General features: G+C 40.9%; 1 protein-coding gene across 3 annotated transcripts in view; it reads right to left on the bottom strand.

Moving 5' to 3' along the window:
* Positions 1-9,690, bottom strand: part of STK38 (serine/threonine kinase 38) — a 40,662-nt gene extending 30,972 nt beyond the window's left edge. For 2 of the 3 annotated variants that reach the window (XM_021684688.1, XM_044917465.1), the window contains exons 1-2: positions 9,416-9,690; positions 4,745-4,880 (exon numbers count right to left, since the gene is read on the bottom strand). In XM_021684688.1, the coding sequence (XP_021540363.1) occupies positions 4,745-4,875 (131 nt within the window). In that variant the 5' untranslated portion in view covers positions 4,876-4,880; positions 9,416-9,690. The remainder of the gene's footprint in view (positions 1-4,744; positions 4,881-9,415) is intronic. The other variant, XM_021684687.1, reaches the window with a different exon arrangement.
* Positions 9,691-16,522: the final 6,832 nt, after the last annotated feature.

The raw sequence follows: 16,522 nt of genomic DNA, 5'->3' as shown, positions 1-16,522 counted from the left end.
CTGAGCCCACATCAGGCTCTGTGCTCAGCGCAGAGTCTGCTTCAGATTCTCTCTCCCTCTCCCTCCCACTCGCTTGCATGGTTGCTCGCTCTCTCTCTCAAATAAATAAATAAAATATTTTTAAAATAAAGAAATAAATTGGGGTGCCTGGGTGGCTCAGATGGTTAAGTGTCTGACCCTTGGTTTCGACTCAGGTCACGATCTCAGGTTCTTTTTTTTTTTTTTTAATTAATTTATTTATTTATTTATTTGAGAGAGAATGAGATAGAGCATGAGAGGGGGGAGGGTCAGAGGGAGAAGCAGACTCCCCGCCAAGCAGGGAGCCCGATGCGGGACTCGATCCCAGGACTCCAGGATCATGACCTGAGCCGAAGGCAGTCGCTCAACCAACTGAGCCACCCAGGCGCCCACGATCTCAGGTTCTTGAGATCAAGCCCCACATCAGACTCCACACTAAGCAGTCTGATTCTTGCCCTCTCTCTCTGCCCCTCTCCCTGTTCATGTGTGTGCTCTCTAAAATAAAAATAAATCTTCAAGTAAATAAACAAAACAAGGAACTTAATCAGAATTCATAGTATTTATTTTGAAACTACAACACCAGAAACTCTGATTTCAATACAGTGGTTGTATTAAAAAGAACTATCTACTTCCAACAGCATGCCTAGAGATATATTGTGCAAATTTATCTTTGAATTCCCCATCATCCTAACATAGGGCACTCTGCAGGCATTTGTCTATTTCAAAGAGCAGCAGCTAGCTATAAAATATTTTGCTATTCCACATATAGATCTGCATATTTAAAGTCTAAACATGATTTACACCCTCCTGAAGAATGTGCTTGCAAAAGCCCTTATCAAAATATTAGCATATCAAATCTAGCAACATACAAAAATAATAATATATTATGATCAAGAGGGTTTTACCCCAGGAATGCAAGGTTAGTTTAACATGCAAAAAATCAGTCCATTGAATTCATCATATTAAAAGAATAAACAATGATGCAGAAGATGCAGAAAAATCATTTGACAAAATTCAACACCCACTCTAATAAAAAACTCTCAGCCAACTAGGAACATAAGAAAACTTCCCCAACCTACAAAAGGCATCCTTGAATAACCTACAGGTAACATCACAACAGTGAAATAGTGAGTGCTTTCACCCTTAAATCAGGAAGAAAACGAAAATGTCTACTCTCACCAGTTACATTCAACATTGTATCTGATACCCCAGCCAATACGATAAGGCAAGAAAAAGAAAAAAAAGGTGTATAGATTGGAAAAGAAGAAGTAAAACTCTCTATTTGAATATGACATGATTGTGTACACAGAAAATCCTAAGGAATCTACAAAAAAGTTAGTAGAATAAATAAATTAGTAAGTTTCAGGATATAAGGTCAATATACAAAATTCAGTTATATTTCCACATGCTAGAAGCAAACAATTGGAAAAAAAAATTTTTAAATATCCACTTAAAACAGCATCAAAAAAAAAAACCCAAAATACTAGTAACAGAAGAACAAAATAACATGTAAGACCCCCACACTAAACACTATAAAACACTGCTGGAAAAAATTAAAGACCTAAGAGAATGGAGAGATACAGTATGTCCATGCATCAGAGATTCAATACTGTTAAGATGTCAATTCTCCCCCAAACTGATCTATAGATTCAATACAATTATAATCATAATTCCATCAAGCTTTCCTCTAGAAATTGACAAGCCGATTCTAAAATCTATATAAAAATGCAAAGAACCGGGAGCCTAGGTGGCTCAGTCATTAAGCGTCTGCCTTCGGCTCAGGTCACGATCCCAGGGTCCTGGGATCAAGTCCCACATCGGGCTCCCTGCTCGGCGGGAGGCCTGCTTCTCCCTCTCCCACTCCCCCTGCTTCTGTTCCTGCTCTCGCTATCTCTCTCTCTCTGTCAAATAAATAAATAAAACCTTTAAAAAAAAATGCAAAGAACCTAGAACAGCCAAAACAATCTTGGGGGAAAACAAAGCAGAACAACGAAGCTGAAGACTTACACTAACTAGAGGACTTCAAAACTTACAATACTACAGTAACGAAGCCAGTGTGATACTGGCATAGGGACAAACAGATCAATGAAACAGAAGAGAAAACCCAGAAATCAGGGCACCTGGTTGGTTCAGTCAGTAGAGCATGTGACTCTTGATCTAGGGGTAGTAGGTTCAAGACCCACAGTGGGTGTGGAGATTACCTAAAAATAAAATCTTTAAAGAAAGAAAAAAGAAAACCCAGAAATACACACATACTACAGGGTATTTCATTTTTGACAAAAGTGCCAAAGAATCTGATGGGGAAAAGGAAATCTTTGCAACAAAGGGTGCTAAAACAACTGGATATCCATAAGGAAAAAAAAATAAATCTCAACCCCCATCTCATACACTTATTAATTCAAGATGGATCATAGAACTAAATGTAAAAACTAAATTATAAAACTTCCCAAAGAAGATATAGAAGAATATCTTTTTTACTTGGGGGCAGCAAAGTTTTACTACAAAAGAAAAAAAATGCCAAATTAGATTTCACCTAAATTTAAAACTTCTGCTCATCTAAAGTCACTATAAAGAAAATGAACAGGAGGGGCACCTGGGTGGCTCAGTCGGTTAAGCCTCTGACTCTTAATTTCAGCTCAGGTCATGACCTCAGGGTTGTGGGATCGAGCCCTGTGTTGGGCTCCGTGCTCAGCAGTCTGCTGGAGATTCTTTCCCCTCCCTCTCCCCCCCCCCCTTCTCCTCCCCCACCCAGTTCTCTCTCGCGCGCGCGTGCTCTCTCATTCTCTCTCTCAGATAAATAAAATCTCAAAAAAAAAAAAAATGCTGACATACAAACAGACATTTTGTTAGCAAAAATGTAAAGCAACTGGAACTCTCACACAATGCTGATAATATTCTGGAAAAAGGGCTAGGAGTTTCTTATGAAACTAAACATATACTTATGTATATATATATATTTTTTTTAAGACTCTTTTTTTTTTTTTAAAGATTTTATTTATTTATTCATGAGAGAGAGAGAGGCAGAGGGAGAAGCAGACTCCCCGCCGAGCAGGGAGCCCGATGCGGGACTCGATCCAGGGACTCCGGGACCATGACCCGAGCCGAAGGCAGACGCTTAACCATCTGAGCCACCCAGGCGCCCTATACTTATGTATATTTATGATCCAGCAATTCCACTCCTAAATATTTACCCAGGAATTGAAAACAAATGTTCACAAAAAGATCTGTACACAAATGTTCATAGAAACATATTCAAAACAGCCCAAAACTGAAAAAAGCCCAGATGTTCATCAACAGAAGAATGTAAAAACAGAGGTATAGTCAGAAAACAGAATGGTACTCAGCACTATAAAGGAACAAACTATTGATACAACAGAAACATGTATGAGCTTTGAAAACATCAGGCTGAGTGAAAGATGCCTTACTCAAATGAGTACTTACTATATGAATCCGTTTACATGCTCCATTTGTATGGAATAGGCAAGACTAATCTATGATAGAAACAAAATTACAACAGTGGTTGCCTGGGTTTAAAGGAACATCTCCAGGAATCAAAGAACTTTCTGGGATAATGGTAATGTTCTATGTCTTGATAAGAGTTTAAGTTCTACAGGTATATACATTTGTCAAAACTCATTGAATGGTACCCTTCAGATTGTGCATTTCGGTTGGAACCCCACACTGGGTGCAGAGATTACTTTAAAAAAAAAAAAGAAAGAAAGAAAGAAACACACCTAGAGGAAGACTGTGCATTTTACCATATGCAAAATTTACACTCTCTTAAATATATATGTATATATATACACATGTATATATATGTGTATATATATATATATACACATATTGAACTTGTTTGTTATACAAGGAGACATATTCAGAAGTAAAACACTGAAATCTCCAACACGCTTTGAAGCATAGCAAAAAATTAAGATGGTTTAATGAATGGATAGAAGGATGAATATGTAACACAACAATGAATGACAATTATAGAATCTAGATGATGTATATAAGGGTATTCAGCATATTAATCCTTCAACTTTTCTGCACTTCTGAATATTTTCATAATAAAATGTGGGTAATAAAATTTTAATTACAAGTTACTACATGAACAGTGTACACCGGGTCAAGTGCCAAGTGATTGAGTGATTACTATATGAGAAGCACTATGGTGGTTACTCACATCCGTTATATATATAATCCCCACAGCAATCCTGCAAGGCAAGTATTATCCCCATTTTCCAGATAGGGAACTGATACACAAAAAGACTAAGAAACTTACTCCGGCCTCAGATAGCTACCAAACAATAAAGGCAGGATTCTAAACCCAGGTCTGATTCCATAAGGGCTGTTCTTTCTGTTACGTCATACTGCCTTAACAATGAATCCAAGGATTTGGCCTAATTTATTTTTTTATACTACTATGGAATTCCATGTTATTTTTTTTTTCCTAAGAGTTCATTTTTAAGTAACCTCTAAACCCAGCGTGGGGCTCAAACTCACAACCCCAAGATCAAGAGCCGCATGCTCTACCAACTAAGCCAGCCAGGTGCCCCTGTGCTATTGACTAGTAGTAGAAATAAGTGGGTTAATAGCAATTGTAATGGGATAGGCTATTACACTGCTGCTGCTATTCTTATCTCCTTTCAACGATATTATGAATGTGTCTTATGATACTAGACACGAATGCCAAAACCATGACACAATTTTCTCAAACACAGTTCTTTACCTCATTTCTCGTTCTTCATGTTGAGCGATAAGGTTGCTATAAAAATTCTCCAGTGTCACTTTGGTCATGGTCACCCTTTCCTTTGTGTGATTACTCATGGAGGAGCAAGGCGTTGAGCCTGTCATTGCCATGGCTGCTAGAAACAAAAAAAGAAGAGGTATCAGTTTTGGAGTTAGAATCCACCAATCATACACTCTCCTCACCTACTGGTAGGAAAGTAAATTGGTACAAGTATTCTGGAGGACAAACATATAATATACAACAAAAGCCAGACAAACAGAATACTTGATGAAAATAAGTATATATTAATGTCCTATGACCCAGAAATACCATCTCTAGGTATTAGGCCTAAAGAAATTGTCTCATAGGCTCTTAAGAAATGCACAAACTTGTGCATTACAGGAGATGTTTATTATGCCATCATTTGTGTTATAGGAAGTTGAAGCCAATTCAGTAAGGAAATAAAATGCTGTGGGTGCACATAAAGAAATAACATGTGGGGCGCCTGGGTGGCTCAGTCGTTAAGCGTCTGCCTTTGGCTCAGGTCATGATCTCAGGGTCTTGGGATGGAGCCCCGCATCAGGCTCCCTGCTCCGCGGGAAGCCTGCTTCTCCCTCTCCCCCTCCCCCTGCTTGTGTTCCCCTCTCGCTGTCTCTCTCTGTCAAATAAATAAATAAAATCTTTAAAAAAAAAAAAAAGAAATAACATGCATCAGTCAGAAGCAAATCTATCTGTACCTAAAAGTGACATGAATATATCTTTAATACATATGTTATAATTTTAAAAAGGAAGAGAACAAGATCATAATATAAACATAAATTAAGAATATATAATACAGACACAGTAAAATTTTTTGTCATCCAAAAATCTACCTTGAAGAAATCAAAGACCCATAAGGATTCATACACAGGGGGTTCAATGTAGCACTGTAATGATAAAACTTGAATACATAACAATAGAACTGATTAAATTATAAAAAGTCCTATAATTGAGTAATGCACAATTAAAATATGTTCAAATATTTAATGTCAGGGGAAAGGTTTCCAATCTACGCAGGAAAAGGTTACAAAACAGAATATATACCATGATTTCAATTTTATTTATGTTTACTAGATGTGCACAGATTATTTGAAATATGTATCAAAATGTTACTAATGGCATAACTCTAGGCAGTAAGAATGCAATAGATCATTTTACTCTTGTTTGGGCTTTTCCACATTTTATATATTTTCTTCAATGAGCATGTACTATTACTATTAAATTACCAATAACTTTTATTTATTTATTTTTAAGATTTTATTTATTTATTTGAGAGAGAGAGAATGAGAGAGAGCACATGACAGGGGAGAGGGTCAGAGGGAGAAGCAGACTCCCCGCTGAGCAGGGAGCCCGATGCGGGACTCGATCCAGGGACTCCAGGATCATGACCTGAGCCGAAGGCAGTCGCTTAACCAACTGAGCCACCAAGGCGCCCCACCAATAACTTTTAAAGATTTTATTTTTAAGTAATCTCTCCACCCAATGTGGGGCTCGAACTTACAAACCCAAGATCAAGAGCTGCATGCTCTACTGACTGAGCCAGCCAGATGCCCCAAATTACCAATAACTTTTAAATTTATACCATTTCTAGAGTTAAAAAAAAATCTGTAACTAAAATGCTCATCTACAAGTATATATGTACTCTGACATGTCTTACAGTATTTGATAAATATATGTTATTTGGATTTACAAGTTAAAACAAAAAACTGATAAAAACAATGTTACAAAGAAAAAACCTGAATCATAATTTTGGTGATGGAAGATATCTTAAAAACAAAATACCCTGACTTCCTCGTTTTACATATGAGAAAACTGATACCAACAAGGTTTAAATAGCTTATAAAACATTTTTTTCATAGATTTAAATCTCATTTTCCCCCAAATATTTTTGCCAGCCCATACTGTTACAGTTGGCCAGACCATTCACCAATCTAGACTTGCTCCAGCATTGGCAATAATGCTCAATATTTTATCCTTATCATGCCTTCCTCCAACATGACCTGCCTCTAAGTCTGTCCTTTCATCCCAATATAAAGCTGAGTAAAAATCAGGAGGGGCCAGGGGCTATTTTCAAAGATAGTACACTTTATGAAAGTTTCCTTAAGGTTCTCCCCTTAATACTTAGCAGCTTTTTAAATTTTCTCATAGATTAGGGCTATTAAGGAACGAGCAAACACTTATTATTACTAAGACAAAAGGCTTAACATTAAGCAATTTTATTAAAAGATATTCAGGGGAAAATCATGTAAAGAATAATCCTTTCAGAGCAAAGAGATTCAAAATCAAGGCTCTACCTCAAACATTTTTATTCATGAAGTGCCAAAATTGTAAGTAATAACAAATTCAAGAAAGTGAACCCAGCTCTACCTATGTTATTTGTTACAATGTTATTTTTTATGAGGAAGTTTCTGCTGATACCAAAGCAAACCCAAATATTTTTAGGATATCAGTAGAATTGTTTAAAGACCTCTGGTTTATGAAGCTTGGGTGTGGTTCCTTATTTGTCAGCCTGTACCCCCTCCACCCACAATGAAAACCACATGCACTCTAAGTCTGGTGAAGAAATTTTCAAACCAGATTTAAAAACAAGTCTGAAGCAAGGGAGTGCTTTGTACTCCTCCCTTGTCTGAACACTTCTAGAGACCTTTTTTATATACATATATGTGGTTACATTTTAACAACTGAAATTATTCAACATAAAAATGCAAGTATTTAAACCTAAGACAAACGGTGCCTTTCATATAATAGGTGGTTAATAAATGTAAGTTGAGCAAGTTAATGATTTTTTAGTTGTCAACTAAAGAACAAAATTATATTTACATTGATAAGTATATAAATACTGAGGTGTGGAACGTTTTTACTCATTTAAGTCACTGTCATGGCTTTCTAAGCTTTTAAAAAGATCAACAGGATATTAAGTGTACTCAAAGATGCTCACGTAACAGACCAACAAATTTCCTAGCAGAATGATTTTCAACCTTCACATAGTCTCTAATGTAATGGCAAAGGTTGCACTATCCTTCCCTTTGACCTTTCTTCAAAACTTCCTCCTCCTTCCCTTCCTCCACTCATAAAAGGCTTAGCCTATTCTAATAACCTTTCATCAAAAGATAAAATTACTATTGCCCTATAGCAATTTAGAGTTTTACCGGGTCAACCAAGTACTTTTTATAACACAGGGCTTTCCTCACACTTTTGATAATTCAAGCCTTCATGCCCTGACCTACAGGCCACCGGAGGCCCCCTCCCTATTCATTTCATTCTCCATCTCTGCAGAATAAGGGAATAGGTAGGTAAGAAAATCTTAAAAAGTTCTAAAAATTTAACAAAAGAATGTGATCTTCAAAGGTACTGCAAACATAAAAGTAGATTAAATGAAAACCATTGTTTTATTCAACCTAGATGGTTATCCTTGATTGACTGACTTTACAATGGTACTGTTATCTCTATGAATACTCCTTCCCTCACCAATTATTTATGTCTTTGTGACTGACAATCCAGTATCTTTCATTTGGGTAAATGAACACGGATATCATTCCTTAAAAATCACATATCTTAATTTCTCCTCCTGAGCTGTAAGCCATGGGAAAGCAAGCACCTGTCTTACACTACTTTTAATATCCTTTTCCCATCTCATGCACAATGCTATGCACGTAGTAAGGACCTTATAAAAGATTTACTGAGAAAGCACTCATCTTTCCTGACCATTACTAGGAACTGAGAATATGTATGTATGATTGGGACAGAGCTGGGAGGTGAAGTGGTTTTCTATACAAAGTTGGAGGATAGAGTTCTGGTCCTCTTATGAGTGGAGCCTGTTATCGTGGTGTTTGTTTTATATTTAGGGAAACGACATCTACTGCCTAGCTAATTCTAATTCGGAGCCAAGGTGAGCTGAAAGGGAGAGGAAGCACAAGGTTTACCTCACTTCAACTTTCCTCTCTACATTTCAAAACCAACAAGTTTCTCTTTGTGTCTTTTAGTCAATTCAAAGTGCAAACTGGGAGATCTGATCTCCCTACTAGCTGTTTCTGCACACTTTCTGACAGACTTCCTCTAAGTCCTTATCGACTTTCCTTTTCCACTCTTTTCTTAAAAAAAAAAAAATCGTCACTCAATTTTCCTGTGATTTTAAGATTATTTGAAGCCCAGTACTCTAAGACTAGCCATGGGGAAGGGGGCCGACTCAAAGGAACCACACCCCAAGACGGGCTTTCCACGTCTCTGCCTCACACAACAGCTCTTAGGTTCTCAGACCCCAGAAAAAAAGAAAAGAGATGGAAACCAGTACGACTGAGATCCCTGAGGAGACTTAAGCGGCTGCGGCGAGCAGACAAAGCTGGCAACATGGAAAAGAGAAGAGAGCCCGGCTCCCCGCCCCAACTGCACAAAAAGAAAGAAAGAATGGGGTGGGGAGCCTGAGACTGGGGAAGTGTGGCGAGGACCGACAGCGGAGCCTCTGAAAACCGGGAGGACGGGGGCTGTCAGTAGGCTGAGGAGAGCGGCCGAGGGGCCGTCAAGACAGGGCTCGTAAGAGGGCGCCGGCGGGAAGGGAGAACCCCAAAAAGAGACGGGCGGACATGAGGGGGAGAGACTGGGATGGACCGAAGACAGCGGCAGCAAGACACTCACCAGAGCCCCGGGGGAGGAAGAGCTGGGGGCGGCGGACAGCCGCAGACGCCGGCCGGGCCAGCGACCTCTCTCGACGGGCGGACAGGCGAAACCCCAGCGGCAGCACCCCGCCGACCAGAAAAGAGGATAGGGACGCGTTAGGGTCTCTGAGGCAGGGGCCGAGGGGCGGGTGCGGGTAAGGACAACAGGAAGCGCTCCAACTGCCGGAAAAGACGGCAGCGCGAAGGGGCCAAGGTAGCCGAGTCCCCCGCCGCGTAGAAGGGCTGGCGCGGCGGCCAAGGGCCAAGACTGCGCAAGCGTGACTTCCCAGCGCCGCGGCGGGGGATTTCAGGACTGCGCGTGCGCGGTCCCGCCACACCCACTCTCCCCGCTTTACCTGAGCGGCGGAGGCCATATGGAGGGCAGAAGTGTGAGCTGTGGCGCGGATTCTGGGAGGGCTAGGCTGGGTTCGGGGAAGGTGCCCGTTGTTTTCTGGTTTCTTTGTGTGTTTGCTTTATTTGGAAATAATTATAGACTCACAAAAAGCTGCAAAATTAATACAAGGAAGTGCGGTGTACCCATCACCCACCCAGCTTCCCTCACCATCTTACGTAACTATACTACAATATCAAAACCAGGAAATTGACATTGGCACAGTACAACCAACTAGACCAATACAAATGACTAGATTACAGACCTTACTCAGATTTAACCAGTTTGCCATGCACTCATTTGTTCATCTGTGTGTGCTTGCATTCTCGCACTCATCCGTTCTATTAAATTGTATCACTAGTATAGTCGTCATCCCCCATCTCCCTGATTTTTGATTATCGTAGCAATAAATCGGCTAGAGCCCTTGGTCCCATCTTACTCTTCCTTAAAGTAAGGACAAACACACCTTACTTGGGATCTGGAGAGCTCTCATAACATCAGGCCATCAGGAGGGCATCCCAGTGTGCACAGAAGAACCTGCTTTTCAAAGCTATGCACCTGCTTAGTCTGTACAACCCCGGGTAAAAGGTCCCAAGCCTTTGGACACTCATTCTTTCCTTGAGAATGGAGCACAGTGCTCTTGACCAGAAAGTGTCAGGCTCCTGGAAACAAAGATGAGTAAGATATGGTGGTTGCCTGCCTTCAAAAAGACTATGTAGGAAGCAAAATGTGCAAGTCATTCATTATGGTGTTTTGTGCTAGTTTGGTGCCTCACTCTTGAGTAATTTTAAGACTACAGAGCTTGGGGGCGCCTGGGTGGCTCAGTCGTTAAGCGTCTGCTTTCAGCTCAGGTCATGATCCCAGGGTCCTGGGATCCAACCCGGATCGGGCTCCCTGCTCCGTGGGAAGCCTGCTTCTCCCTCTCCCACTCCCCCTGCTTGTGTTCCCTCTCTCGCTGTGTCTCTCTCTGTCAAATAAATAAATAAAATCTTAAAAAAAAAAAAAAAAAGAATACTATAGAGCTTGGTTTTACCCTTCAAGCTTGGGGTCCTGGGCTTTGTTTCCTTAATGGTCTTAAAAACATAGGCATTCCTTGACTGCTTTCATCTTCCTAGACTTCAAAGCCCAGTTTCCTTTTGTCTCGCCTCATACAAAAACCACTTCACCCTTCATTCTCTGCCCAAAGGCCCTTCTCCCCCAATGCCTTTTGTTAAAGTCTTACCGGTCCTTAATGACTTAGTAACAGTGCAAGATGTTTGCATAGTGCTTTTCAGTTTAGAAACCCCATTCACTCATTTAATCTCAGTTCATCCTCACAAGTCTTTGGCAGGTCACATAGGATGAGTTTTTACACATAAAGTAACTAACACTTAGAGAAGCAAAGTGACTTGCCTGAATTATCACAGCTAGTAAAGCAAGCAGCAAAGAGAGGAGTCCCGTTTTCTGATTGCAAATCCAGTGTTCTTTCTGCTTTCCCCTTTCCCCAGCTGAAGCCTTATCTTTTCCTTGGAGCATTCCCAGGTTCACAAGAAGTATCTCATTCTCTATTCTCTATAGTTCAATATTAATTTATCTGTACCCTGACCCTAATAAACACTAAGGTTTTCCTCAAAATAGCTCAGCCAGAATATGCTACTTTTCTCTTGTAGACTCCCCTGTGGCCAGGAAGTAGGCACAAAACCTAAATGCCACCAGTCACTTATACCCACCCCAGACTGTGAGTTGGAAGAAGTGAGTGTGATCTGACCCTACACCCACGGGAATGGGCCTTATTTGCCTCCCTCTACTACTGGTGGTGTTGGATCCTGCCTTTATTCTAAATGCTGATATTTTGTTCATCATGCATCTTTTGCATTAATTTTTATTTTTTTAAACTGCATTAAAATATTATTTCGATTACTGAGTCTTTTGCCACCCTCATAAATCTTATATCAAGGGAAGTGTCTTGCTCACCTTACCCTACTCCAGACCCTGGAAAAATCACTCTGAATCCATTCTGGTCAGAGTGTAGCTGCTCCATACAGCTTCTAGAGACCTTCACAGAGGTCTCAAACCAGAATTGTGTCACATGGCCACCCTTCCTGGGAGAGCAAGTACTCAGCTTTTTTTTATATTCTGTAATGGAAGCAGGCAAAAAAGAAAGGGAGTGAAATGGATATTGGGTGATCCAGCCAATAATGTCTACCATGGAGTATATATTACTTTGCTGTTCTCTTTTAATCTAACTTCTTAATCTAAATGGAGAATAGCATATTGCAGGATGCTTTTTTCTTTAAGTTTATTTATTTTCTTTAGTAATCTCCACACCCAATGTGGGGCTTGAACTCAAGACCTCAAGGACCAAAGTCACACACTCTTCCAACTGAGCCATCCAGGGCCCTTATTAATTGACTTCTGGTTAATGGGAACACTAAACAGTCAATCCCTTTATATTTTCTATTCTGTATTATCTCTGTCCTCATATAGTTATAACTACAATATAATTCACCTAATCAAGGTTCTCAGTTTGGTGGGTTTTGTGTGTGTGTCTTTTTTTTTTTTTTTTTTTTTGCCACAAAGTATGTGTTCTTTTCATTAATCATACAAATAATTTGCTGTACTATCCCAGGGCAAACTGGAGAATTTGGCAGTCCAATTGGGGGTCTCCTGAGAGACCCACAGGCCAGTAGCATCCGCACAGAGTGCCCGGGTTCACAGTGCAGCTTGTCGCTCACTCGAGTCCATCTTGCAGGTGGCTCTTCTTCATCCATATCATGACTAGAGTGTCTCAAAGATGACGGGGGTGGAGGATCCTCCAAGTTCTTGGGAAATTTCACTCCATATCTCCTGCTCAATGGTCTGTTGGGTCGACACGGTATTCTGGTCTCTGTTTTCTTCAGCTTGGCCTTATGGAAGCTAGGGATTTCCCCCATGCCCGGCTTGTCTGCCATTTTCTTAAAGCCATCCGTGGAGTTTCCCTTCAAGCCCTGTGTCTGGTGCCCCCACTCCTGTTGCTGGAGCAAGAGACCTCCATTTTGTTTTTGTTTTTTTTCTAAGATTTTATTTTTAAGTAATCACTACACCCAAAGTAGGGGCCTCGAACTTACAACCCCCAGATCTAGAGTCATATGCTCCACCAACTGAGACAACCAGGCACCCCCAAGATACTCAGTTTTATTACAGATAATCTTAAAAAACTGTTGGAAAACCAACAACCTTATAGTATACTAAGTTATTCTTCATCCCCATGGGACTTGAGTTACTTGGTCAAAATATTAGCACTTTTTTCCCCTAAGATTATTTATTTATTTACTTATTTGAGAGAGAGGGAGAGAGAAAGAGAGAGAGAGCACAAGCAGGGAGAGCGGGAGAGGGAGAAGCAGACTCCCTGCTGAGCAGGGAGCTAGACACAGGGTTCAATCCCAAGACCCTGAGATCATGACCCAAGGGGAAGGCAGACACTTAACCGACTGAGCCACCCAGGTACCCCACACTTTTTTTTTTAAAGTAAGCTCTATACTCAAAGCGGGAATTCAAACTTACAACCCCAAGATCAAGAGTTGCATGCTCTGCCAACTGAGCCAGCCAGGCACTGCAAATATTAACACTTTTGTCTTGCTCTTTTCCCCAGTTTCAGACCCACTAAACTTTTCCTTCTCTTTAAACGTTGCCACAGGGGTGCCTGGGTGGCTCAGTCGGTTGAGCAACTCTTGAATTCAGCTCAGGTCAGGATCTCAGGTCAGAATCTCATGATCAGGAGATGAGCCCTGCCTCAGGCTCCACACTCAGCAGGGAGTCTGCTTGAGATTCTCTCTCTCCTTTTCCCTTTGCCCCTCCCCACACTGAGTGAGAGCAAGCCCACTCTCTCTCAATCTCTAAAAAAAATAAATAAATGTTTAAAAAATAATAAAAGTTTGCCCCAAATTGTTCTTTGTTCCAAGGAAATCACCAGTTTCTCGTCCATCAGCCTGACCTTTGATTGCTTCACTGGCTGAAGCTCATCCTCTTGTCAAAGACCACAAAGAACAGGCATCTTACTCCCTGGCAGTGTGTGTCTCACCCAGTGGGGGCAATGACAACAGCTGTCTCTGAATATTCCTTCTGTAAGAAGACAGGAACTGTTCTTGGTGCCTGCTAGCCCAGTGTTTCTCCAACTTTAACATGCACACGAATTCCCTAGGATTCAAACAAAATACAGATTCTGATTTAGAAGGTCTGGGCAGAGCTGAGATTCTGCATATCAAAAAAGCTTCCAGGTGATGGTAATGCTGATGGTCCATGTACCACATTTGGGGTCGGAAGGAACTTGAACATATACCCAAGTGAAAAATAAGAAAGGGAAAGTGCCCATGATCCAGCAGCCCTAGGTCCCTACCATGGCCAGACTCAGGTGAGGCAAGTAAGGCACCTAGGCTCAACATTGAAGGAGGCTCTCAAGCTCAGGTGAAGCAACTGAGAGTTGCTTGACCTGAGAGTGAGCACCTCCTTATATTGTGCACACAAGACACCTTGTTTGCCTGCCCTAGTCACTACAAAGTCCCTCTAGACTACTTTCTAATACACATATAAACAAATGGGGATCATACAGTGTATGATTATACTGTGTGTAATTATACCTATGATATTACACATACACAATACTGTTCTTATTTGTTCATTTACATCTGTGTTGTGATATTTTGAAAACCTCAAGCTCTGACAATTTAATTTCAAATTCATTTAATAATCCTGTTCCTCTAAAATGTACATTGTTGCTTTCTCTGAATGGAAGAATTATGAATGACAATTATTTTCTTTTTACTTTTCTCTACTTTCCAAATTTTCCATATTGTACCCATATAACTTTTAATTTATTTTATTTTTTTTAAAAGATTTTATTTATTTATTTGACAGAGAGACACGGCAAGAGAGGGAACACAAGCAGGGGGAGTGGGAGAGGGAGAAGCAGGCTTCCCGCCGAGCAGGGAGCCCGATGTGGGGCTTGATCCCAGGACCCCGGGATCATGACCTGAGCTGAAGGCAGATGCTTAACGACTGAGCCACCCAGGTGCCCAACTTTTAATTTATTTTTATCAAAGTAATGCACATATAGACGTGGGGGGGGGAAGAAAAGAGGTCTACAAGACTTATAATGATAAACAACAGTTCCTTGCCCCATCCACTCCTATCAGATTCACTCAGCAGAAGCAGCTGCTTTCAGGAACCTGGGTGGCACAGTCGGTTGAGCATCCAGCTCTTGATTTAGGCCCAGGTCATGATCTCAGGTCGGGCTCTGAGCTCTGCACAGAATCTGCTTGACATTTTCTCTCTCCCTCTCCCCTCCGCTCACTCCCTCCCTCTCTCTCTCAAATAAATAAATCTTTAAAAAAAAAGAAAAGCAGCTGTTTTCAACACATAGTTGTTCTTCTGCTATTTACCTCCTTGCTTCTAAATAACATTGCTGTTATTTAGGGACAATGCTGAGCTTACACAGCATATACTTTGTAACTGCCAATAACCAATTCTCAGTCTTAGATATTTTTTAATTTCCTCAGTGAAGATATTTTTCAATTTTCCTCACGATTGAACTCAACACAACTTCCACCACTGCTGTTCTCCTTAAATCAATATTTAGTGTTTACAACTGACCTAAACAAGGCAGAATAATTACTCTGCCTTTTTGTACCACTTTTGTTTTCCCTGAAGTTAACAATCGCCTCAGTTTTTTCCCCCCTTGCACAGTTTTATTTTAAAATATCTATCACCGGCCTGCCTGGGTGGCTCAGTTGCTTAAGCATCTGACTCTTAATTTTGGCTCAGGTCATGATTCTTAGGATCATGAGATCAAGCCCTGCCTCAGGCTCCACTCTGGGCGTGGAGCCTGCTTAAGATCCTCTCTCTCCCTCTGCCCCTGCCCCTTCCCCTTCCCCCTTGTGCTCATTCTCTCCCTCTCAAAAAATAAAAAATAATAAAATCCCCATCACTGATTTATCTGCAAGCTCTCTGTCAAAACTGGAAAACTTTTCTTGGATTATGGTCAAACTCATAGTTTATCAGCTCCAGTTTTTTTCTCTAGGGTCATCTTCCTGGAGCTCTGTGTGTTAGTCAGCATTCTCCAGAGAGACAGAAGAAATAGGATAGAAAGAGAGAGATTTGTTTTAAGGAACTGGCTCACATGATTGTGGGAGCTGGCAAGTTCTAAATCGGTAGGGCAGGCTGGCAGGCAGGAAACCCAGGCAAGAGTTGATGTGGCAGCCTTGAGTCTGAAATCCACAGGGTAGGCCAGCAGGCTGGAAACTCAGGCAGGATTTCTATGTTGTCATCTTGAGGCAGAATTGCTTCTTCCTTTGGACACCTCAGCCTTTGCTTCTAGGCCTGACTAGATGAGACCCACCTACCTTAGAGAAAGTAATCTGCTTAATTTAAAGTCGAAGGATTAGGGGCGCCTGGGTGGCTCAGTCAGTAAAGCGTCTGCCTTCAGCTCAGGACACGATCCCAGGGTTCTGGGATCAAGCCCCGCATTGGACTCCTTGCTCAGCAGGAAGCCTGCTTCTCCCTCCGCCTGCAGCTCCCCCTGCTTGTGCTCATGCACGTGCTCTCTCTTTGTCAAATAAATAAATCAATCTTTAAAAAAAATAAAGTCAGAGGATTATAAGTGTTAATCGTATCTAAAATATACAGTCACAACAGCATTTAGACTAGTGTTTGACCAAATTGAACACCATAGCCTGGCCAAGT

The sequence above is a fragment of the Neomonachus schauinslandi genome, chromosome 8 (genome assembly GCF_002201575.2).
Source record: "Neomonachus schauinslandi chromosome 8, ASM220157v2, whole genome shotgun sequence".
Lineage (NCBI taxonomy): Eukaryota > Metazoa > Chordata > Mammalia > Carnivora > Phocidae > Neomonachus > Neomonachus schauinslandi.
Note: the sequence above shows the minus strand (reverse complement) of the source record. Positions and strands in the feature narration are given on the sequence as shown.